The sequence below is a fragment of the Gorilla gorilla genome, chromosome 9 (assembly GCF_029281585.2).
Source record: "Gorilla gorilla gorilla isolate KB3781 chromosome 9, NHGRI_mGorGor1-v2.1_pri, whole genome shotgun sequence".
Classification (NCBI taxonomy): Eukaryota; Metazoa; Chordata; class Mammalia; order Primates; family Hominidae; genus Gorilla; species Gorilla gorilla.
This window is the reverse complement of record NC_073233.2, coordinates 53,013,468-53,039,865: the sequence shown is the minus strand read 5'-3', so window position 1 is coordinate 53,039,865 and position 26,398 is coordinate 53,013,468. Positions and strand designations below refer to the sequence as shown.

General features: G+C 43.0%; 1 protein-coding gene across 50 annotated transcripts in view; it reads right to left on the bottom strand.

The window, feature by feature from the left end:
* The window catches only part of ATG13 (autophagy related 13), a 61,127-nt gene that overhangs the window by 14,981 nt on the left and 19,748 nt on the right, over positions 1-26,398 (bottom strand). For all 50 annotated transcript variants that reach the window (XR_008669471.2, XR_010135469.1, XR_008669473.2 and 47 more), the window contains 9 exons: positions 14,980-15,061; positions 13,909-13,989; positions 13,339-13,458; positions 10,170-10,216; positions 9,041-9,181; positions 3,265-3,305; positions 2,337-2,433; positions 1,910-2,008; positions 35-128 (listed from right to left, as the gene is read on the bottom strand). Coding sequence is in view for 37 of the 50 variants with exons in the window: in XM_055354817.2 (XP_055210792.1) it covers positions 35-128; positions 1,910-2,008; positions 2,337-2,433; positions 3,265-3,305; positions 9,041-9,181; positions 10,170-10,216; positions 13,339-13,458; positions 13,909-13,989; positions 14,980-15,048 (789 nt within the window). In the remaining 13 variants the exon portion in view is untranslated. The remainder of the gene's footprint in view (positions 1-34; positions 129-1,909; positions 2,009-2,336; positions 2,434-3,264; positions 3,306-9,040; positions 9,182-10,169; positions 10,217-13,338; positions 13,459-13,908; positions 13,990-14,979; positions 15,062-26,398) is intronic.

The following is a 26,398-nucleotide window of genomic DNA, read 5'->3' as shown; positions in this document are numbered from 1 at the left end:
AACTACCACCACCCCAGAACCTGCTTCCCCCTACCTGGGATGGTGGGGAGGTGGAAAAAGAGGTGGTACACACTTCTTGAGAGTCTTCTACAGACGGGTATATTACTCCAGTGTCCTCACCAGCAGTTCTAAAGTGAAAAGAAAGAAATAATGAATTTTATGGTGGTGGCAGTCAATTTCAGAAAGGCTATAAAAGGTGATTAGATAGAGATGGGACCTGTGCTAAGAATGGTTTCACACAGTTCGTACTGGCAAGAAAGCATGTGGAGTTCTCAATAATTTCAAACATTCCAGAGAGTGGCATTCAGAGGTTTGACAATGTTTTGTTCTTGTTTTTTCATTTTTGAGACAAGGTCTCACTCTGTCACCCAGGCTAGAGTGCTGTGGCATGTCTCACTGCAGCCTTCCCAGGCTCAAGCAATCCTCCTGCTTCAACCTTGAGTAGCTGGGACTACAGGAACGTACCACCATGCTCAGCTAACTTAATTTTTTGTAGAGACAGAGGTCTCCCTCTGTTGCCCAGGCTGGTCTTGAATTCCTAAGCTCAAGCAATCCTCCAGCCTCAGCCTCCCAAAGTGCTAGGATTACAGGTGTGAGCCACTGCGTCCAGCCTGTTTTTTAAACCCAAACATCTTACCTGACCTATTATTTGAGAGAGCATTTTCTTTTCTTTTCTTTTTTTCTAAATTGGTAGACTCACTCACACCTGTAATTCCAGCATTTTGGGAGACCGAAGCAGGCGGATCATCTGAGGTCAGGAGCTTGAGACCAGCCTGACCAACATGGAGAAACCCCGTCTCTACTAAAAATACAAAAATTAGCCGGGCGTGGTGGCGCATGCCTGTAACCCCAGCTACTCGGGAGGCTCAGGCAGGAGAATTGTTTGAACCCAAGAGGTGAAGGGTCCGGTGAGCCAAGATCACGCCACTGCACTCCAGCCTGGACAACAAGAGTGAAAATCCATCTCAAAAAAAAAATAAAAATAAAAATAAAAATTGGTAGAAACAGTGTTTCACCACGTTGCCTGGGCTGATCTCCAACTCCTGGGCTTGAGCAATCCACAGATCTCAGCTTCCCAAAGTGCCGGGATTATAGGTGTTAGCCACCATGCCTGTTCTGAGAGAGCATTTTCTTAAGCCAGGCCAGTAATGGAGCCACATCTGGGTTTTCAAAGAATTATCAGTAGTAGAGACTCCACGAAACAAGTATCTAAACCCTAAAGACAAGCCTATTCAATTTCAGAAGTCTATCACATAAAGGTACTATCCTTCCTGATATACATCTAGTCTAACCCCTGTTTTCTGAGTTCTAGACCTGGAGACATTTTATTCTGATATGAAACTAATGTGCCAGATGGTAACCTGAAAACCAATTAATTTGTCAAGGATACTCCACAAATCACTGCCACTCTTCTAAGGCTCTAAGTAACTTGTAACTGAGAAAAGTCTTTTTTTTTTTTTTTTGAGACGGAGTCTCACTCTGTAGCCCAGGCTGGAGTGCACTGGCGCAATCTCAGCTCACTGCAACCTCTGCCTCCCAGGTTCAAGCAATTCTCCTGCCTCAGCCTCCTGAGTAGCTGGGATTATAGGCACGTGCTGGCATGCCCAGCTAATTTTTGTATTTTTAGTAGAGATGGGGTTTCACCAAGAAAAGTCTTATCACTAACATCAAGATCCAAAATATCCCAAGAATTTTCTGAGACAGTCTGTATATACTAAGTCTTGGTGTGCCTAAGAGGGAGCAGAAACAAGGGAAACTGGCCCATTTGATTTCTCTCCATGTGGGGTCTCCATCAGTGGCCCCCTGCCCACTGGAGAGTGAGTGCTGAGAAAAGTGTTCTATGCGCTTGTGCAGGATGGATGCTTCTGCCCAGCTGCAGTTTGGGAGAGCACCTTTTCACATTCCTCACCTGTAATTGCAGGGGTGCATGGGAGAGGAGCTGGGATAGGGACGGTCCACAAAGTGATCAATAATAATCCCCATGATAGGTGGGGTCCTCTCAAATTGCCTGTAATACAATAAGCAGAATCCAGTACTTGTTAGAATGCCTTTCCAGTCCCCATAAAGTCCTCAGAGGGCCCCTCACCTTACATCTGTTGGCAGGCACTACCAGAGCTTTAACTATCACAATCCCTAAATATAAACCACCAATCCTACGTTCTGGACAAACTGGCTCTGGGACACTCAAATTCTCTAATCTGGCAACTGCGCTCTCTATTCTTCTGAAGGTACTGCTTTCAGCAAAGCTGAATTGTAGGTTTAGTCTTAAAGTTTAGGAGAAAAAAAACTTTAACATCTTTGGAAGAGTTCTTTTGGATTCCAGGGCTCTTCCTCACCTGGTAGACATGAATGCCAAGTTAATTCTGTAAGCACAAGAAAGAGTGATGGTGCCCACAGGAGTGCCCACTGTCCCAACACGAACTGTCTGGAAGCCTAGGAGAAGAGATACATTATTAGCTTCTTTTGCAGAGAATACTGACGCTGCCCCCAGACCGTCTTTCCCTGAATTATTTGGCCTATTGTGTAATCTCTGGCATTATCCACTTAGCACGTTAAGTGCAGCAGCCTTAATTTCATATGTGTGTGTGTGTGTGTGTGTGTGTGTGTGTATGTGCGTGTATGTGTGTGTATATATAGGTTTCTTCCCTCTCAATGTATTCTATATTGAGCCAATATTGGCAAGGAAAATAGCACTCTATTTATAGATAAAGCTACCTTCAAAGAGATAAAATAACTGTTAGTTTTAAGGCCTGAGAAAGTTCTACTAACCAGCCCTGCAAAGGATACATCACATGCTAAAAAAGACAGTGAAGGAGCACTAGAATGTCACACAAACACTTCAGTTTAAGAAGTAATTGCCTTCCACCCAAGCTGCCACTCCACGGCTAAGTAAAGAGCCAAGGCCTTGCAAGTGACACTTTCAACAAAGCTTTCCTGATTTTCTTGGTTTCATTTCCAATTTTTCAAAATTCTTGTTGTTCATCAGAAACATTTAACATCCTCATTGTAGAAAATTAGGAAAATATACAGTTTTATAAAGAGTAAGAAAGAAGACTGAGTTCCTGGAACTTTGGGAAAAATTATTTGGTTACCCTGGCAGATCAGGGGTAACCTGGACCACCTACCTGCATTCTCATCTTTTCTTTACTTGTATTATGCGTATTAAGATGACAATCTACATATTATAACAAGTAGAAATGAAGCTCATCTCTGAGGTTAGGAGAGCTCTGAACACTACGATGTTTTTCAACCATTGATACATACCTTCTCCTAAGCCACTCAGCTGAACTTCTCCAAAATATATCCTGTATGGAAGAAAAAATAAGAAATGTTACCTGATTCTTTACTCCTAAGGGCCTCTATAGCCAAAACACGTAGAAACAAAATAAAACAAAGCCTTCCTTACTCATCTGCTCAAATACCTCTGCTGATGGAGCATTAGTAATTCCTACTACTTCAATTAAGCTACAGGCATGGAGACGTACAGAGTGGGTTGGTTAAAAAATAAGGAAAATAAGGCCAGGCACAGTGGCTCACGCCTGTGATCCCAGCACTTTGGGAGGATCACTTGAGGCCAGGAGTTCAAGACCAGTCTGGGCAACATAGCAAGACCCTGCACTGACAAAAAATAATTTTGCCGGGTGTGATGGTGCATGCCTGGAGTACCAGATAACTGGGAGGCTGAGGTGGGAGGATCACTTAAGCCCAGCAAGTTGACGCTGCGGTGAGCCAAGATTGCACCACTGCATTCCAGCCTGGGCAAAAGGATGAGACGTTGTCTCAAAAAAAGAAATGAGGAAAATAATAATTAAGTGGAAACTGCTATTTAAGTTTCTTCTCTCTGCTACTAAAATGTATTTTAAAATTATACCTACTGAGAAATAAAGAATATATAAATAAAAGTGGCCAACAGGTCTAGGATTGCTACTAGAAGGCACTGGTTTTTGTTTTGTTTTTTTTGAGACGGAGTCTTGCTCTGTCACCCAGGCTGCAGTGCAGTGGCATGATCTCGGCTCACTGCAACCTCCAGCCTCCTGGGTTCAAGCGATTCTCCTACCTCAGCCTCCCAAGTAGCTGGGATTACAGACACACACCACCACGCCCGGCTGTTTTTTTGTTTGTTTGTTTGTTTTGCTTTTTGAGACTGAGTCTCACTCTGTCACCCTGGCTGGAGTGCAGTGGTGCAATCTCGGCTCACTGCAAGCTCCGCCTCCCAGGTTCATGCCATTCTCCTGCCTCAGCCTCCTGAGCAGCTGGACTACAGGTGCCTGCCACCACGCCCGGCTAATTTTTTGTATTTTTAGTAGAGACGGGGTTTCACCGTGTTAGCCAGGATGGTTTCAATCTCCTGATCTCGTGATCCGCCCGTCTCAGCCTCCCAAAGTGCTGGGATTACAGGCGTGAGCCACTGCGCCCGGACCTGTTTTTTGGTTTTTTTTGAGACAGTGTCTCACTCTGTCGCTCAGGCTGGAGTGCAATGGCACCATCTTGGCTCACTGCAACCTCCACCTCCTGGGCTCAAGCGATTCTTGTGCCATTACAGGTGCGAGCCACCATGCCTGGCCTGTTTTTCGGGTTTTTTAAAAATAATTTTTGGTAGAGACAGGGTCTAACTATTGCCCAGGCTGGTCGCAAACTCCTGGCCTCAACTGTTTTTTTTGAGACAGGGTCTCAGTGTGTTGCCCATGCTGGAGTGCAGTGGTATGACCACTGCCCACTGCAGCCTCAACCTCCTGGCCTCAAGAGATCCTCTCACCTCAGCCTCCTAAGCAGCTGGGACTACAGGCATGTACCACCACACCCAGCTAAGTTTTTTTATTTCTAGTACAGACAGGGTCTCGGTGTGTTGCTCAGGCTGGTATCGAACTCCTGAACTCAAGCGATCCTCCCACCTCATTCTCCCAAAGTGCTGGGATTGCAGGCGTGAGCCACTGCCCCTGGTCCTGGCCTCAAATTATTCTCCCACTTCAGTCTCCCAAAGTGCTGGGATCACAGGCATGAGCCACCATACCTGACCAGAATGTACTAGAGTTTGATAAGTGGTCTTTAGTTGTGGGAAGCTCTCTTTTACATATATATATATAATTTAAAAAATAGTAGTGATGAGGTCTTGCCATGTGACCCAGGCTGGTCTGAAACTCCGGGGCTCAAGCAATTCTCCCACCTCAGCCTCCCAAAGTGCTGGGATTACACGTGTGAGCCAACTGTGCCTGGCCATGAAGAAATCTCTAAGTAGATGGCTTAACAAAGCAGGAAATCTTTTCCACCGTGGAATAATGAACTAGGTAAGACTATTCTGAAAAAAAAATAAAAACATAAACATAGTGGAACCTTCCTATGATTCTCCCTGGACAGGCCAGTCTATATTAGCAAAAAGTTTGAATTCAAAATACCTAAAATCTATTTTCATATTTTTCAAGTAATATTGTTAAAATTAAATATATACATGGGTTTATTCAATAAATACTAAGCTCCAACAATGTATGAAGAAGCTTCGCCGGGCGCGGTGGCTCACGCCTGTAATCCAGCACTTTGGGAGGCTGAGGCGGGCGGATCACGAGGTCAGGAGATCGAGACCATCCTGGCTAACATGGTGAAACCCCATCTCTACTAAAAATACAAAAAATTAGCCGGGCGTGGTGGCGGGTGCCTGTAGTCCCAGCTACTCGGGAGGCTGAGGCAGGAGAATGGCGTGAACCTGGGAGGCGGAGCTTGCAGTGAGCCGAGATTGCGCCATTGTACTCCAGCCTGGGCAACACAGCGAGACTCTGTCTCAAAAAAAAAAAAAAAAAAGAAGCTTCATGGTTAGATGTTAGGAATGAAATAAGGATAAATCTGAATCCTAGGTCTTACAGACTACAGTTTTATATGAAAGAAAAGAAATGTAGCTGGACACGGTGGCTCACGCCTGTAAACCCAGCACTCTGGGAGGCCGAGGTGGGCGGATCAATTGAGGTCAGGAGTTCAAGACCAGATGGTGAAACCCCATCTCTAATAAAAATACAAAAATTAGCCAGGCGTGGTGGTGCATGCCTATTAATCCCAGCTACTTGGAAGGCTGAGGCACGACAATCACTTGAACCAAGGAGGTGGAGGTTGCAGTGAGCCAAAATCGTGCCACTGCACAGCCTAGGTGACAGAGCAAGACTCCACCTCAAAAAAAAAAAAAAAAAAAAAGAAAAGAAATGAAATGTATGTAAATATCTGAAATACAAAGCACAAAAGTACTACAGATACGACAGACAAAAGATACTAAAAAAGCAGGGATCAGCAAACCTTTCTGTAAAGGACCAAATGGTAACTATTTTAAGATTGTGGGCCGTATAGGCTATAACAAATACTCAGCTTTCTGTTGTATTGCAAAAGTAGCCATAGACAATATATAAACAAAGGGGATGGCTGTGTCCTAAAAAAACTTTTTTTATAAAAACAAGCAGATGGTCGGCTGACCATAGTTTAGTGACTCCTGCCATAAAGTAATATACGAACAATGTTAATAAAGTGTTGGTAAAAGAGATCTTGCTAAGTAAATACCCTTTAAGGCCTTTAACAAAAAGCTGAGACTCAGGCAGTTCACTATTCATGTAAATACTGATACAGTGCTTAAAATTTGCTAAACTTTTTCTTGGCTATATGTATTTTTTTGAGACAGAGTCTTGCTCTGTCACCCAGGCTGGAGTGCAGTGGTGTGATCATGGCTCACTGAAGCCTTGACCTTCTGGACCCAAGCAATCCTCCCTCAGCCTCCTGAGTAGCTGGGACTACAGATGTGAACCACCACACCTGGCTAATTTTTTACATTTTTAGTAGAGACAAGGTATCACTATGTTGCCCAGGCTGGTCTCGAACTCCCGACCTCAGGTGATCCTCCTGCCTCAGCCTCCCAAAGTGCTGGGATTATAGGCGTGAGCCACTACACCTGGTCAAGACTATTCTTTAATGGTATCACGCTGTTAACCTTCTAACAATAGTATAAAAAGCAGGTGGAAAAGCCAAGTCTACCTCTGAGATCACCCACATCTCTAGATCTAAGCTACAGTTATTTGTATCCAAAAGCACTCCTAAATGATCAACATCCTGTGAGCAGTACTAGTTTGTTTGGGTTTTTTTGAGATACAGTATAGCCCTGTCACCCAGGCTGGAGTGCAGTGGTGTGATCTTGGTTCCCTGCAACCTCCGCCTCCTGGGTTCAAGTGATTCTCGTGCCTCAGCCTCCCGAGTAGCTGGGATTACAGGAGCGTGCCACCCTGCCCAGCTAATTTTTTGTATTTTTAGTAGAGACAGTGTTTCGCTATGTTGTCAGGCTTGTCTCGAACTCCTATCCTCAAGTGACCACCCACCTCAGCCTCTCAAAGTGCTGGGATTACAGCCGTGCCTCCGGCCCCTGTGAGCAGTAATGATTACTCCAGAGATACATGATAAAGGAACACTTTAAACACTGGTATGAAAAGGACTAGCAGTCCTAGGTAACTAAGCCGATGATTTTAGTAGGGTATCTTTCTAATATATCTCAATAAAAGTCTAGCAATTTTCAAATAAAACAACTTGAAACCAGAAGACTACAGAGAAGACGGCAAAAATTTATTAAAGACCTAGAAAAATAGACATGGTTAGGCTTGCTAGGATATTGCTAAGAAAGTTAAAGGAAATGACAACTATTCTCAGGTACCGGATTATTTCAACAGAACTAGATAAGTCTCTCCTCCTTTGGTCCCTCTATCTTGCTATACTATTCGTCTAAAAATCAGCTCTATACATGTAAGGCAAAGGCTTAAACCAATGGCTTATCACTAAATACAAAAGAAAGGCATCTTTGGTAGATTTGGGACCCCAGCATTCCAAGCTCTTCTCTCACACTTTGCTACATACCCTCTACTCCACCACTCTGGTTCATCTGACAATCTGAGCGGAGCTCTTACCCTGCCCTCCACTTCTGTGCCTTGCTAGCTGCTGAACTCTCCATCTGGAATAATTATTCTCCCTCACTTCTACCAGCTCAAATTCTCTTTCCCTAATAGGCTAGCTTGAATGCTACTTCCTTCATAAGACCTGCACTGTTTACCAACCAGAACAAATTTTATCTTTTTATATTCTCTCAGTACCTTTTTTTCCTGATTCTGGTTTGCAGTTTTCAAATCCTGCTTTTTAAAAATAATTATACATGTATCAAATTGTTTCCCTCACTACATTAAACCACCTCTAATGCTGGGCCTCTGTATAGTTCTTAAGTTCTCCTGGCACAATGCTTGCACTAAAAAGGTGCTCAATAAATGTGCTGAGGTGAAATGCTCCAAGGAAAATACTCTGTTGACCCATTCTTTATATCCACAGACAACTAATTAAAAACTTAAACTGAGTTAACAGTTTGTTAGACAAAGTTTTAATTTAACCCTGGAATACAGAAAACTGTGGAATCTTCCCAGTATAGACTGTTTTTTAAAGTCTTGACTTCCAGGCTGGGTGCCGTGGCTCACACCTATAATCCCAGCACTTTGGGAGGCTGAGGCAGGCAGATCACAAGGTCAGGAGCTCGAGACCAGCCTGGCCAATATGGTGAAACCCTGTCTCTACTAAAAATACAAAAATTAGCTGGGCATGGTGGCGGGTGCCTGTAGTCCCATCTACTCAGAAGGCTAAGGCAGGAGAATCACTTGAACCCGGGAGGCAGAGGCTGCAATGGGCCAAGATCGCGCCATTGCACTCTAACCTGGGCAATGGAGCAAGACTCCGTCTCTAAATAAATAAATAAATAAAACTCTTGACTTCCTTCCCTAGCTCTAAGATGTTTATCATTAGGACCTCAACATCCATTCCACAGGAATCACGATTGTGCATATAGAAAAGGATAATAAACCTGGTGGCTTTGGAAGGGTGAGGTTCGTAAGGCAGGCTGGATAGTGATCACATGAAAGCGACAGCATCAATAATCCAAGAAACCAACCAACTGTCCAAAACATCATCACAGAACATCTAAATGCCAGACAATGTACAAAGTGAGGAGGTTGATGAGTGAATCAAGATGACCATCTATGCTGTTTACCTGTATAATATGACATATTCATGCCCTTGTTTCCTGGAGAGCCTATAGGCTGGTGTCACCCTAGTTATAGCAAGAAGGGACTTCAGCAGCAATGACAGTCTGTTGTACACCGTATAGGAAACTTTGATTTCTTTATCACACCTGCCAGGCACAAAGATATGGTCAGCATTCTTTTATTTAGCGCTGGAGCTACACAAGACCAAATTTATTATTAAGACATGTTCTGACTAACCAGAGAACTCTAATTACACCTTTATCAACAGATTATTGAGGTAAGCCAATGTTTTACTTTCTCATGTACTAGACACAGGCAAATGAGCACCAAAAGACACCCAATATATTTTTTCTAGCTTCAAAGTTGTTATTTTTTTTTTTTTAGAAATAAAGCAGCACATCTGAAAACACATAAATAAATAAATACTGCAATTATATACACTGAAGGTGCAAACATGTACTATCCTATGAGCTATCTCGATAATCTAACAGAAGTCTGCAGAAAAGTCAGCTTGGCTCTAAAATTTTGGGCCATAACCTGGCAATTGCATTTATTCAGTAAAGAAAATTAATGTCCACCACATATACTTATCACTAAGATTTTTCTTTTGATGTGTTGATGTTTCCTCAATTTTCCTATATACTCTTGTTGAAAACTGAAGCTTCAGGCAAGAGGTAAGCTAATCTGCCTTGAAAGAAGAAAATGGGGAAAGGAAATAACATGCATTTCCAATCCATGACCCATACAGTCTGTAAAAAGGAGCAGGGAGGGGAAATCTTATTGGATGGCTGCCACACAGAAAACAGACAAAACAGAGTAATCATATTACAAGAGCTCGCAAGGGATTTAATCAGAGAACTAGCTGTACTCTGGGAAAACAACAAAGCCTTTTCAGCTTTTTCTGCTGCTCCTTTCCCTGTAGTATCTGAGTCTCTCTGGACCTTCCCTCTGAAGGTCATCTCTGTGTCCAGGCTGGAAGCCAAGGATGAAGCAAATTGTAGCAAAGACCTATTGGCTTTGTTAAGTGGTCAGAATGCCCTCCCTGACTCTGAAAACAAAGCCCTGCTTTTCACATGATGTCATCTACTTTATCCTCAGCAACCACAACCAAGGACCCTAAGACGCAGCACTTACTTTTCATTCATTTCAAGACACCATATTTCCAGCTCCATGGAATCTCCCTGTAGAAAGGACAAATTTAAAATATTTGTTTAAAAAATTTTTAATTTCAAAGCATTACAGTCACTATAAAAATATTAAAAGGTATAGATAAGCAAAAAGAAAAGAATAGATATCAACTTATAATTGAACAAGCCTCTTCTCTAAATAAAAGGGCAATCACAGTCTATATGTTATTTTGATGACTTGCTTTTTCTTAATAAATACGTCGTGGAATTTTCCTTATAATTAAAAATTCTAAATCATTTAAAATGGTTCCACAGTATCCCACCATATGACTATCATTTTATCCAACCAGTCCTCCAATTCTTGGACATAAAGGTTGTTTCTCTCTCCTTTTTTTTTTTTTTTTTTTTTAAAGACAGAGTCTCACTCTGTCGCCCAGGCTGGAGTGCAGTGGTGCAATCTGGGCTCACTGCAACCTCCGCCTCCCGGGTTCACGCCATTCTCCTGTCTCAGCCTCCTAAATAGCTGGGACTACAGGCGCCTGCCATCACAGCCAGCTAATTTTTTGTATTTTTAGTAGAGATGGGGTTTCACATGTTAGCCAGGATGATCTGGATCTCCTGACCTCGTGATCTGCCTGCCTTGGCCTCCCAAAGTGCTGGGATTACAGGCATGAGCCACCGTGCCCGGCCAAGGTTGTTTCTTTATTCTTTTTTTGGGGTATCTTCATCTTAGTGTGAACATAAAGGTTGTTTCTAATTTTCATTACTGCAAAAATTGTGATAAACAACCTTGAGACTAAAACTTCTCCCACAAACTCAATTAATTTCTTTGGGAAAATTTTCAGGATTACAATTGCTGGGCCAGGCATGGTGGCTCACGCCTGTAATCCCAGCACTTTGGGAGTTGTACTAAAAATACAAAAATTAGCTGGGCGTGGTAGCGGGTGCCTGTAGTCCCAGCTACTTGGGAAGCTGAGACAAGAGAATCACTTGAACCCAGGAGGGGAAGGTTGCAGTGAGACAAGATCGTGCCACTGCACTCCAGCCTGGGCAACAGAGCAGAAAAAAAAAGTGCTAGTCGGGGGTGGGGTTAAGTAATTTGGCTAAAGTCACTCAGCTGGGATTGAACTTGGCTCTGTGTAGCTCCAAATTCTATTTACCTTTCATTATACCATACAGCCTTATAATCTATCAGTGAAAATACATTGAAACAGTATCTGCATCAATCCTAATGTGAAATAAGGCAAGCAAAAACATTTTTTAAAACTCACAATACAGGCTGGGCAAAGTGGCTCACTCCTATAATCCCGGCACTTTTGGAGTGTGAGGCAGGAGGATCAGTTGAGGTCAGGAGTTTGAAGCTGCAGTGAGCTATAAGCAGAACTGCACTCCAGCCTGGGCAGTACAGGGAGACCCTGTCTCTACAAAAAATTTTTTTTTTTTAAACATTAGCCATGTGTGGTGGTGCAGCCTATACTCCCAGCTACTTGGAAAGGCTGAGGTGGGAGGATCCCCTGAACCTAGGAATTTGAGGCTGCAGGGAGCCATGACTGCGCCACTGCACTCCAGCCTGGGTGACAGAGTGAGACCCAGTCTCAAAACAATAGCAGGCTGGGCATGGTGGCTCAGGTCTGTAATCTTAGCACTTTGGGAGGCCCACGCAGGTGGATCACCTGAAGTCAGGAGTTCGAGACCAGCCCGGCCAACATGGTGAAACCTCGTCTCTACAAAAAATACAAAAAATAGCCAGGCATGGTGGCACGCACCTGTAATCCCAGCTACTCGGGAGGCTGAGGCACAAGAATCGCTTGAACCCAGGAGGCGGAGGTTGCAGTGAGCTGAGATCATGCCACTGCGCTCCAACCTAGGCGACTCTGTCTCAAAGAAAAAAAAAAAAAAACCCAAAAAGCAACAACCACCACCATCCAGCAAGTCACACTCTAGAAACAAATATAAACAAAGCAGCATAGGAAGTCTAAGTAAAGACTGCAGTTATATCTCCCATTAAAAGGGGGAAAGTTTCTAGAGCACGCGAGTCTTGAAGGATGAGCAGAAGTATGTCATGTGAACAAGAGGGTAAAGAGCCTATACCAAGTGGTTGGAATAATAAGTTCAAAAACCACGACCCCTGTAATCCCAGCACTCTGAGAGACTGAGGCAGGCGGATCGCTTGAGCTCAGGAGTCTGAGACCAGCCTGGGCAACATGGTGAAACCCCATCTCTACAAAAAATACAAAAACTAGCTAGGCACGGTGGTGCATGCCTGTAGTCTCAGCTACTCAGGAGGCTGAGGTGGGAGGACTGTTTGAGCCTAGGAGGTCGAGGCTGCAATGAGCCACGATTGTGCCACTGCACTCCAGCCTGGGTAACTGAGCAAGACCCTGTCTCAAAAAACAAAACAGGCCAGGCGCAGTAGCTCATGCCTGTAATCCCAGCACTTTAGGAGGCCGAAAGTGGGTGGATTACCTGAGGTCAGGAGTTCAACACCAGTCTGGCCAAAATGGCAAAACCCTATCTCTACTAAAAATACAGAAACCAGCTGGGCATGGTGGTAGGCTCCTGTAATCCAAGCCACTTGGGAGGCTAAAGCAGCAGAATCGCTGGAATCCAGGAAGCGGAGGCTGGAGTGAGTCAAGATCGTGCCACTGCACTCCAGCCTGGGCAACAAGAGTGAAACTCTGTCTCAAAAACAAAAACAGAAACAAAAAACAAAAAACAGGGTGGGCACAGTGGCTCACCCTTGTAATCCCAGCACTTTGGGAGGCCAATGCGGGCGGATCACAAGGTCAGGAATTCAAGATCAGCCTGACTTAACATGGCGAAACCTTGTCTCTACTAAAAATACAAAAATTAGCCAGGCATGGTGGCATGTACCCGTAATCCCAGCTACTCAGGAGGCTGAGGCAGGAGAATCACTTGAACCTGGGAGGCAGAGGTTGCAGTGAGCCGAGATCGCTCCACTGCACTCCAGCCTGGGCGACAGATCGAGACTCAGTCTCAAAAAAACAAAAACAAACAAACAAACAAAAAAGAACAAAAAAAACCATGACCCCCTCAGAGAATGGTAAGAATATCAGAGAGGAAAGGGGCAGGAATAAGACTGAGAAATGAACTGGACTCAGAGTGTAAGGAGCCTTCAGGGCTAAATGAAGACACCAACCTGGCCATAGCCTTACCTCAGAAGTCTTAAGTGAAATCTCCACACACATGGACCTCCCGACGGCAGGCAGCTGCCCTGCCAGTGCCTTCTTTGCTTCATGTGTAACCTCTGGGATGTCTTTGATTGCTAAGTTGAACTGGAAAACAAAAGGGACTTTTGCATGAAACACTCACAGGAACATTATGGAAAAAGAAATTAGTGTATGCTGGGTAATGCAAGTATTGCTGTGGCTGATTAAGGAAGACAATTCATTCACTTCTCCCTTCCCCATAAGGGATAATCCTGCATCAAAGCCCCAAATCTCAAGTTGAAAAAGGTAATCATCATTACAAAAATTAGCTAAGACACAATTTTTGTCTTACAAGGACTAAGCTTTTCATCTATCACAGCAGAAAGTTAAGAACCAAATAAATTCAGGATTAACATACAATAAGAACAACCTTTTCAAGTAAATGGATCAAATGGAATTAGATATTTTACTTTTATAATACTATAAATGGTATTACTTATTATTGCACTTGAGAACTTTACACATTCCTTGTGACAAACACTACAGTATACACCTTAGTAAATAATAGGATTTTACCCAATCTGAACCCGTTGGAGAAGATGATGAACGAGTGCAAATCTTTTCACCAAGCCGAGCCTGGACAATCACTTGGACAGTCTAAAGAAAAAAAAAACACAAAAGAAATCCTAAAATGATGAAGTCTTAGACTAATCTGGCTCCCGATCAGGGTTAAAATCCTCCCAATACAGAGTTTAAAAGATGCCAATTAATCATAAGTATACTTTGGGAAACAGTATAATTTTAATTTTTGAGAACAGATAGAAAAAACACCACATACAAAAAATAACTTTATAAACATTCCTGAGGGTACAGTGTCAACCAATGAAAGGAATTACAGGTTGAGGCTTGGAAACTGTAATATTCTCATATGGCAGAAGGAAAGCTGAGCATGGTGGCTATGATGTTCATAAAGAAACGTGTCCAACTGTGGTTTTAAATATTCCCTGCCACAAACTTATAACACCATGGTAGATTTAAAACAAAAATTCCACAATTATTCCTATCATTTGGCCCATATGGCAAAAGTCTTCCACATAATTTTACAACTAAAATCAACTACATGGATTGTTCTAGCATGGCAATGGTTGAGAGGAGTGACATAGGTAGAAATGATTTTTAGATTTAGGAAAATATGGCATTCAAAATTCAATTTTAATTCCTCATTTACCAGGAAGGGAAGAATATATAGAAGTTGAACATTTCAGGATTACTTGAAACTTAAGGAAAGATGTCCAAAATGCTGCCCATTCCAGCTGATGGTCTTTGTTCCCACCCAAAGAGAACATACTGTGCCAATAACCTGGCATAACAGTTTGACATTTCTGCAAACAGACTTGCAAAAAAAAAAAAAAAAAAAAAAAATTTTTTTTTTGAACAAGTAGCTGTGGAAAATTGGAAGCTACATTTTAGCTACACCCCCAATACCGCCCCCATACCTCACAGTTTGGTTGACAACAGACAGAAGTATCCCTTAAAATGGGCAAGCTGCAAGCTGTTAAGCTACTTTCCAAAGAGAGTTGTTCGCAAAAGGGAGAAGCATGGAAGTTATTTCTAACAGTTCTAGGCTCAAGAGAATGGACACATTACCTTGAGGGCAAAAAATTTAATAAACTTGTCCAGGTCCTTTCTGTCCTGGGAATTGAGATCAGTTTCCATTGCCTATAGGAATCTAAAAAAAAAAAAAAGTGAAAAAAATATGACTAATATCTTTAAAAAGGCATTGATACATCAAAGCATACAGAGATGGTATTGTCTACTAGCCTAGGAATAATCATGTGGGAGTGGGAGGAAAAAAATTTCCTTTAACTAAAGATACCAAAGTGAAAAATACTGAGATACTATCTCTTGAGGAAAACAGATTCCACACAGAGCTACATCTAGGAACCTAAAAAATGAATGAGAACATTTTACCTGATTCTGAAACTTTGAGCTTTAAATATAATTATCCATTCAAAATTATTTCATCATCCAGCAGATTCAGGACTAAATTTTAATGAGACATAAACTTTGCTGAACACACATTAGTTAATTTATATTCCTTCAAAGGCCACTAAATCAATTTAACTTTGGGGAGTTATGGGCTTTTGAGAATCTATTGACAAAAGCCCTTTCTCCAGAAAAAAACATACATATAGGCATGTTTGCATATAATTTCACGGGGATTCATGGATTTCATGAAACACACCATGAATGCCCTCCCTGGCTGGCCGCTATGGGTCATGCCTGTAATCCCAACACACTGGGAGGCCAAGGCAGGAGGACTGCTTGAGCCAAGGAATTTGGACCAGCTTGGGCAAGATCAACATGGTGAGACCCGGTCTCATTAAAAAAAAAAAAAAAAAAAAAAAAAGCCCTCCCAGGTTGAAATGATTTGAGATGATTTGAGAGAAAGAATGCATTTAGAGAGAGACGAGCATGAACAAAGAGTAAGAGCAAATTAGGCTTAGAAATATTAAGTACTCCAGTTTTCTCCAGTTTTCCAAAGGATTGAGTATAGTTGGAAAATGTTAATGGACGTCCTGAGCCAGCAGATAAAATAGACTCCCGCAGCTGAGGGGTGTCATGTTTAAAACAGAACAAGATGGCCATAGCTGGGGGACCAAGTAGTCATGTACTCTTTGTTCTCAAAAACATGTATAAAAGTAGTAGAAGACCTCCCTTTTTACAATCAAGCCATTGTTGATTGGACACGTTGTTGGAGCTGTTGATCCCAAGCTTGGGCAAGAACCGCCAACCCCCAACCCCTGAACTCCCTCAATCAGCCGTTTGAAACAAATGTCTGAGAGACCTCTGGTTTTGGGCCTGGAAACTAACCAATCAGGGGTCAGCTGTATCAACCAATCAGAACTCGGCTATGCTGACCAACCAGAACTAGGCAAGTTTCAATCCTTCCTTTGCATAAACAGACCTGACTCTGAACCTAGGCACTATAAAACCTGCACCCTCCCTTTGTTCTGCCAGTTTACAAACTGTTCACTGGGATAAAGTCTCTTTCCTCCAAATTCCTTTGCAGAGAACTTTTGTTCACAGGAAGTAATACAGCTGGTTGGGGCCAGACCATGAGCATCTTGAATAAAATCAGCGTCTAGAAGCCAGATCTGCACCTAGTGTGCGAGACAGGGGAGCTCACCCAAGGCTTTTGACGAGAGGAAGTGACACAATCGGAGTGGTAACAACATCCTGAATGGTGCTTTAGAAAGACAGCTTTACAGGCATAATGCAGAACACTTTTGAGTATGAAAAATGGGGAAATCAGTTAGGTCCTTGGCAATAATTAAGGATTGTGATCAAGGCATGATCTAGCATAGGCGTGATTGGGTGATATTTTAAAGGAAAAGCTGAAGGCCAGGCACGGTGGCTCACGCCTGTAATCCTAGCACTTTGGGAGGCCGAGGAGGGTGGATCACCTGAGGTTAGGAGTTTGAGACCAGCCTGGCCAACATGGTGAAACCCGTCTCTACTAAAAATGCAAAAATTAGCTGGGTGTGGTGGCACACGCCTGTAATACCAGCTACTTGGGAGGCTGAGGCAAGAGAATTGCTTGAGCCCAGAAGGCAGAGGTTGCAGTGGGCTGAGATTGCGCCAGTGCACTCCAGCCTGGGTGGCAGAGTGAGATTCCATCTCAAAAAAAAAAAAAAAAAAAAAAAAAAACCCACAAAAATAAAAAAACAAGGAAGAGCTGATAAGATTTAATGACTGACTTAAGAAACAGGACAAAGGAGTAGCAGAGTTTTAAACATGGATAACTGAGAGGCTAGAGTTTCATTTAACAAAAACAGGGAAGCCAGACTGGGAAAATATTTTAAGGAAAAGAATAAACAAAAGGAGAGCTGAAAGAGGAAATAATGGGTACACGTTAAATTTTTTTTTGGTCGGGCACGGTGGTGCACACCTGTAATCCCAACAGTTTGGGAGGCTGAGGCAGCTGGATCACTTGCAGGATCACAGACCAAGAGTTGGAGACCAGCCTGGACAACATGGCACAACCCGTCTCTAATCAAAATACAAAAAAATTTAGCCAGGCATGGTGGCACATGCCTGTAGTCCTAGCTACTCGGGAGGATGAGGTGGGAGAATGGCCTGAGCCCTGGAGGTCAAGGCTGCAGTGAGCCATGGGCAGTGAGCCATGGGTGCTCCACTGCACTCCAGCCTGGGCAACAGGAGTAAAAAACTCTGTCTCGAAAAAAAAAAAAAAAAAATCAGGTATAACTTAGATGCACTGAAATGCACAAATCTTGGGTGTACAGGTCAATAAATATTTTTATATGTATACACCCATATAACCACAATCCAGATAAAGTTATAGAACATATTCAATATTCTAGAAGGCTCCATTACACCCCTCTCAGTCTATAAATCCACCAAAAGGAAATAATTACTGATTTCTATCACCACAGATTAGTTTGGGTTGTTTTGAATTTCTTACAAATATAATCAATAATATTAACTTTTTTGTGTGTGGCTTTTATTCAACATTATGTCTATAATACAATTCATCTATATTGTTGGATGTAGCAGCAGTTTATTCTTTTTCATTGCTTCATAGTACCCTATCTCATGAATATAACATAATATTAAAAATAAATTCTAGGCCGGGCACAGTGGCTCACGCCTGTAATCCCAGCACTTTGGGAGGCCGAGGCGGGTGGATCACGAGGTCAGGAGTTCAAGACCAGCCTGGCCAAGATGGTGAAACCCCGTCTCTACTAAAAATACAAAAATTAGCTGGGTGTGATGGTGGGCACCTGTAATCCCTGCTATTCAGGAGGCTGAGGCAGAGAACTGCTTGAACCCAGGAGGCAGAGGTTGCAGTGAGCCGAGATCGCACCACTGCACTCCAGCCTGGGCAATGGAGCAAGACTCCATCTTAAATAAATAAATAAAATTCTACTGATGATAAACATTTGAGTTGTTTCCTGTTTTTAGCTATCATATTCTTATATGTGTCTTTTGGTGGATGTAAACATTCACTGCTATCAGAGACAAAGTCAGGAATGTTAATGGTGGGTCACTGAGTACACGGTACGTATGTTTAGCTTAAACAGACACTGCCAGAAAGGTTTAAAGTATCTGTACCAGTTCACAGTCCCAGCAGTGTTTGAGTGCTCCAGTTGCTATAAATCTATATACCACTTGGTAATACTTATTCTTTAATTTTAGCCATTCTGGTAAAGATGGTAGTATCTAGTAGTATCTCATCTAATTTGCATTTCCCTGATGACTGAAATTTCCCCTATTAGCACCTTTTCATATGCTTATTAGCAATTTGGATATCCTATCTTATTGTTGTATTTTTTAATTTTGTGAGACAAAATCTTGCTCTGTTGCCTGGACTGGAGTGCAGTGGCACGATCATAGCTCACTGCAGCCTCAATCATCCAGGCTCAGGCAATCCTCCTGCCTCGGCCTCCGAGTAGCTGGAAACAGAGGCTCTAGCTGAGATATCTTCTTTTGTGAAGTGCTAGTTTAAGCCTTTTGCCCATTTTTACCATTGGGTTTTCTTTTCCTTACTGGAGTTTTAAACATATATTCTGGATACAAGTACTTCGTTGGATATACATACTGCAAATATCTTCTCCCAGAGGTGGCCTGCCATTCTCATGGAACCTATTTTTTATTTTTTAACAAGAGACTGAATATACTAACAGACAATGGCTATGAAGCCATTCTTAGAAGATTAACAAGAATTCTGGACAGAAATATAATTAACCATTAATCACGCTGTACTTTGACCCACTTCCTTGTAACCATTTGCATCCCTATTGTTCCACAGACAGGTTCCCTGATGTTAGAATCATAAGACTTTTGTTTAAGAATTGCTTAAGTACATGGGCACAGTGGCTCATGCCTGTAATCTCAGTACTTTGTGGGGCCAAGGTGGGAGAATCACTTTAGTCCAAGAGTTTGAGACCAGCCTGGGAAACATGGTGAAACCCCATCTCTAGAAAAAAAAAATATAAAAATTAGCTGGGCATGGTAGTCCCAGCTACTCAGGAGGCTGAGACAGGAGGATTGCTTGAGCCTGGGAGGCACAGACTGCAGTGAGGTGAGATCGTGCCACTACGCTCCAACATGGGCGACAGAGCAAGACCCTGTCAAAAAAAAAAAAAAAAAAAAAAATTGCATAAGCAGATCCTGAAGTACAGCAGAATAGCTGACACCAAACAGTTTAAAGAACCCCCCACAGAGAAACCAAACCAGTGTAAGAATATAGCTTCTTCATCTCTCTGTGCCATGACTTTACCCTGCATACTTTGACCAATGATCTCCACACTTCAGCCCACTCTCAAACTCTTAAATTGAAACTCTACCCACAAACTCCCTGGGAGGCGGATTTGAGGGTTCTTCCTGTTTCCTGTTTTGGCAACCCTACAATTAAACCTCTTTTCTCTGCTGCAACCCAGTGTCTCCGCATACTCACTTGCTGCACGAAATGAACAATGGACCTATTACAGTTACAGCTGGGCAATATATATATAAAGACAGAATTCTGACCCACAACCTGAAGCAACCAGCCCAAGAAGCCAACCTACTATCTACACTAATGAGTCAATGAAGTCAGACTATCTCTAGCAACTAGTCCAGGAAGCCAACAATAACCACTATGACAATTGGCCCAATTCACAATAGCCAAGATATAGAATCACCCTAAATGTCTATCAACGAAGATAAAGAAAATGTGGAAGCTGGGCATGGTGGCTCACGCCTATAATCCCAGCACTGTGGGAGGCCAAGGTAGGCGGATCATGAGGTCAGGAGTTCGAGACCAACCCGGCCAACATAGTAAAACCCTGTCTCTACTAAAAATACAAAAAAGTAGCCAGACATGGTGGTGGCACCTGCAGTCCCAGCTACTTGGGAGAATCACTTGAACCCGGGAGGCGGAGGTTGCAGTGAGCCGAGATTGCACCAGTACACTCCAGCCAGGGCAACAGAGCGAGACTCCTTCTCAAAAAAATAAATAAATAAATAAATAAAAATTAGCCGAGTGTGGTGGCACACGCCTGTAGTCCCAGCTACTTGGAAGGCTGAGGTGGGAGAATGGCTTGAACCTGGGAGGCGGAGGTTGCAGTGAGCCAATACCACAACATTGCACTCCAGCCTGGGTGACAGAGTGAGACTCTGTCTCAAAAAACAAACAAACAAAAAAAGTGGAATATATATATCATGGAAATTAGCCACAGAAAAAGAGTAAAATCCTGTCATTTGCAGCAACATGAATAAACCTGGAGAGCATTATGTTAGGTGAAATAAGCCAGGCATGGAAAGACAAATACTGCATGATCTCACTCGTGGAATCTAAGATGTTGTTATTAAAGTAGTAGAGAGTAGAATAGGAGTTACCAGAGGATGGGGAAGTAGGGTGTAGGTTGATGGTGAGATATTGGTCAGCAGGTACAAGGCCACAGTTAGATAGGAGGAATAAGTTCCAGTGTTCTATATCATAGCAGAATGACTGGAGTTAACAATAATATATATTTCAAAATAGCAAGAGAGGTTTTTTTGTTTTGTTTTTTGAGACAGAGTCTCACTCTGTTACCCAGGCTGGAGTGCAATGGTGCGATATTGGCTTACTGCAACTTCCGACTCCCGGGTTCAAGCGATTCTGGTGCCTCAGCCTCCCTGAGTAGCTGGGATTATAGGCATGCACCACCTCGCCCAGCTGATTTTTGTATTTTTAGTAGAGACAGGGTTATGCCATGTTGGCCAGGCTGGTTTTGAACTCCTGGACTCAAGCAATTCACCTGCCTCAGCCTTCCAAAGTGCTGGGATTATAGACATGAGCCACCGCGCCCAGTCAAAAAGAGAGGTTTTTAAATGTTCTCATCACAAAGAAACAATAAATGTTTAAGGTGATGAATATGCTAATTATCCTGAATAGGTCACTACACAATTCAGACATGCATCAAAACACGAACCCCATAAATATGTATAATTATTATGTATCAATCATAAATTAAAAATGAAAACAAAAAACCATTGGCCCAAAAGAGCTAGGACTTAATACCCTACATTTTGGTCCCCACGTCCTCCAACTTAGGACCAACTGAAGAAAGCCAAATATGCACCTCCTAACCAATCACACAGGATGCCCTGCTTCTAGTCAGCCTGCCTCCAGCTGCCCTATGCCAGGAGCCTCCAATTGGGGAAAACTTGAAACCTTCCCTTTTTCCCCCACTATAAAGCTTTCCCATTCCTCTGTCCGCTTCTGAGTCTCTGCCAAATGCAAATGATAACAGCTGACTCTTTTGCTCTGAATAGCCTGCGCTTGTTCTCATCTGGGTGCTATTTCCATATGAAAAATAGTTTTGATGCACTTTGGGAAGCTGAGGCAGGCAGATCACTTGAGGTCAGGAATTTGCCACCATCCTGGCCAACATGGCAAAACCCTGTCTCTACCAAAAAAATACAAAAATTAGCCAGGAGTGGTGGTGTACACCTGTAATCCCAGCTGCTCGGGAGGCTTGGGCAAGAGAATCACTTGAACCCTGGAAAAACATTATTTTTTGAACATAAAAAAGTGCTTACCATCAAACGAAAGATTAATAAATTATTAAAATTCAGAGAAAAGAAAATACATTTTTGCTGATCTGCAAATCATGAAGATATTCTCCTGTATTTTCTTGTAGAAACATTTTGTTTTATTGCACCACTGCATCCCATCCTGGGAAACAGAGTGAGACTCCATCTCAAAATAGATCAATAAAAATAGCTGAGTTGTAGCTCTCAATAAACAGTATGTTGAAAGCATACAATTTAATAGGATTCAACATACTTATGTATGGTAAAACCATCACCAAAAACAAAATAGTGAACCCCAATAGTTCCCAAACGTTTCCTCATGCCTCCCTTTAGCCACTCCTTAATACCCCTTATCCTTAGGAAACCTCTGATCCTTAATCTGCAGTTTGTAGAATTCTTTCTCAATGGCTGGGCACGGTGGCTCACACCTGTAATCCCGGCACTTTGGGAGGCCAAGGTAGGCTAATTACAAGGTCAAGAGATCGAGACCATCCTGGCCAACATGGTGAAACCCGGTCTCTACTAAAAATACAAAAATTAGCTGAGGCTTGTTGGTGTGCGCCTGTAGTCCCCGCTACTCGGGTGGCTGAGGCAGGAGAATTAACACTCTAGCCTGGTGACAGAATGAGACTCCACCTCAAAAGAAAAAAAAAAAAACTATATCAACTAAATCACATAGGCCCAGCGTGGCAGCTGACACCTGTAATCCCAGCTCTTTGGGAGGTTGAGGCAGGAGGATCGCTTGTGGCCCAAAGTTCAAGATCAACCTGAGCAACACAGTGAAACTCCATCTCTACCCCCAACAAAAAAAGGAAAAAAGATTAAATCATATAGTATATACTCTTTGCCTGGCTTTTTTTTTTTTTTTTTTTTGAGACGGAGTCTTGCCCTGTCCCCCAGGCTGGAGTGCAGTGGCATGATCTCGGCTCACTGCGACCTCCGCCTCCTGGGTTCACGCCATTCTCCTGCCTCAGTCTCCTGAGTAGCTGGGACTACAGGTGCTTGCCACCATGCCCGGCTAATTTTTTTGTATTTTTAGTAGAGACGGGGTTTCACTGTGTTAGCCAGGATGGTCTCGATCTCCTGACCTCATGATCCACCCGCCTCTGCCTCCCAAAGTGCTGGGATTACAGGTGTGAGCTACTGCGCCCGGCCCTCCCAGGATAGGGATATCTAAACAAATTTATAGGGAGAGACAAGAAGTCAATGAAGGAGAAATAAAAGATGTGAGAGAGGAAATAATTATTGGAATACGATGCCACAGGATAGTCCACCGTGATCAAGAACAGGTTAATGGCCTAAAGCGATCCAAACTATAAATGACTTACCTACTGGAATCTATCATTTGTAGATCTGGCTGCATTTGAAACATATACCCACTTCAGACATTCCTAATTTTGGTTAAAAAGAACACTAACAACTGTGCCATTGTACTCCAGCTTGGGTGACAGAGCAAGGCCCTGTCTCAAGAAGAAGAAAAACAAACAAATAAAGAAATATGCTGCAGGATTATACTGCCCTTATCTTACACTAAAGGTAAGAATTGGATTCTCACTATCAGATTATCTACCAATGCAATCATTATAATGGCACAATGGCTCCAATGACTTTTTGTACAACTGGTAGCATTGAAAGGATTATGTAATTATAGTTATTGAGCCAAAAAGGGTGCAGTCTCCACTAGGGAAAAAGTTATCTCCCAGACCTATGTGTTCCCTTAGGTCCAGTTAACCAAGCAGTCAATTCATCCTCTACAAGATAAATGTATGTAAGGTTTACTTTACACTTTGCTCTTTGCAAAATTCTTTGAGTGCTCCTATGAATACAAAGGTAAATTTGATACAAACATTAAAGAAACCTGCAATTGAACAACTTCCTTTTTTCTGCCCTTTGCTATTAACTATCCAGTTACTAAATCCTGCAACTCTTGCTACGCAATTTTTTAAAAAAGAGATGGGGGTCTCTCTACGTTGGCCAGGTTGGTATTGAACTCCTGGACTCAGGCAATCCTAATTACCCTGATTTGATCATTACACAATGTATATATTTATCAAAACATCACTGTATCCTATAAATATATACAACAATTATGTCTTAATTAAAATAAAACTTTTAAAAGGCCAAGCTCGGTGGCTCACGCCTGTAATCCCAGCACTTTGGGAAGCTGAGGGCAGGGGATCACATGAGGTCAGGAGTTCGAGACCAGCCTGGCCAACACAGCAAAACCCCATCTCTACTAAAAATACAAAAATTAGCCAGGAGTGGTGCCGCAGCCTGTAATCCCAGCCACTTGGGAGGCTGAGGCACGAGAATCGCTTGAACTTGGGAGGCAGAGGCTGCCACGAGTTCAGACAGCACCCTTGCACTCCAGACTGGGAGACAGAGAGAAAAATCCCTACTTAAAAAAAAAAAAAAAAAAAAACCTAGGCCAGGTGAGGTGACTCATGCCTGTAATCCCAGCACTTTGGGAGGCTGAGTCGGGCAGATCACAAGGTCAGGAGTTCAAGAAAAGCCTGGCCAATATGGTGAAACCCGGCCTCTACTGAAAATACAAAAAATTAGCTGGGTGTGCTGGCACACACCTGTAGTCCCAGCTACTGGGGAGGCTGAGGCAGGAGAATCATTTGAACCCAGGAAGCAGAGGTTGCAGTGAGCCGAGGTCATGCCACTGCACTCCAGCCTGGGTGACAGAGCAAGACTCCGTCTCAAAAAACAAACAAACAAAAAAACTAGGCTGGGTGCAGTGGATCACACCTGTAATCCCAGCACTTTGGGAGGATGAGGTGGGCGGATTACTTGAGGTCACGAGTTTGAGACCAGCCTAGCCAACATGGTAAAACCCTGTCTCTACTAAAAATACAAAAATTAGCTGGGTGTGTTGGTGCATGCCTATAGTCCCAGCTACTCAGGAGGCTGAGTCAGGAGGACTGCTTGAACCCGGGAGGCGGAGGTGCAGTGAGCTGAGATTGTGCCACTGTACTCCAGCCTGAGCGACAAAAACTCAGACTCAAAAAAAAAAAAAAAGAAAACTAAATTAAATTAAAAAGAAAAAAAGAATCCAATCCCAGCACTTTGGGAGGCCGAGGCCGGTGGATCACAAGATCAGGAGATCGCGACCATCCTGGCCAACATGGTGAAACCCCGTCTCTATTAAAAATGCAAAAAAATGTTAGCTGGGTGTGGCGGTGCATGCCTGTAATCCCAGCTACTAAAGAGGCTGAGACAGGAGAATCTCTTGAACCTGGGAGGTGGAGATTGCAGTGAGCTGAGATCGCGCCACTGAACTCTAGCCTGGCGATAGAGCGAGACTCCATCTCAAAAAAAAGAAAAAAAAAGTCCCAGGCAAACTCAGCTGAGAAAATAGGTTATGTGACTTCAAAAAGGCGATCAGAGGCCTGCTGACACTTTCAGCAAAGAGTCTAGTCACTGAAAGTGGCAAAAAGTGATCCTGTACCAAAGTCCAGGATTTCAATATTCAGGCTTCGGAAACTAAAAAATTGCTTTCATTTATTTGTGGTTTTAATGAAGTAAAAGAAACTAATTTTATTAATTCAATCAAGGTTTTGGGGACAACACAAGTTAAAAGAGACTGTTTATATAGCATATAAATATATTTTTTGGAAACAGGGTCTCACACTGTTACCCAGGCTGGAGTGTAGTGGCGCAATCATAGCTCACTGTAACCTGGAACTCCTGGCCTCAAGCAATCCTCCCACTTAAGCCTCTTGAGTAGCTGGGACTATAAACTCGCAACACCATGTGCAGCTAATTTAAAAAAATTTTTGGCCAGGCACGGTGGCTCACGCCTGTAATCCCAACACTTTGGGTGGCAGAGGCAGGCGGATCACCTAAGGTCAGGAATTCAAGACCAGCCTGACCAACACGGCGAAACCCCGTCTCTACTAAAAATACAAAATTAGCTGGGCGTGGTGGCGGGCACCTGTAATCCCAGCTACTCAGGAGGCTGAGGCACAAGAATCACTTGAATACAGGAGGCGGAGGTTGCACGAGCCAAGATTGCACCATTGCACTCCAGCCTAGGCAACAAGAGCAAAACTCCGTCTCCAAAAAAACAATAATTAAAAAATAAAATAAAATAAAATTTTGGGGGGCTGGGTGCAGTGGCTCACGCTTGTAATCCCAGCACTTTGGGAGGGTGAGGCAGGTGGATCATGAGGTCAGTTCTAGACCAGCCTGACCAACACAGTGAAGCCCCATCTCCACTAAAATATACAAAAATTAGCCAGGCATGGTGGCAGGCGCCTGTAATCCCAGCTACTTGGGAAGCTAAGGCAGCAGAATAGCTTGAACCCGAGAGGAGGAGGTTGCAGTGAGCCGAGATCCCACCATTGCACTCCAGCCTGGGCAACAGAGCAAGACCCCGTCGCCAAAAAAAAAAAAAAAAAAAATTTTTTTTTTTTTTTTATAGAGATGGGGGTCTTGCTCTGTCGCCCAGGCTGGTCTCAAACTGCTCGCCTCAAGT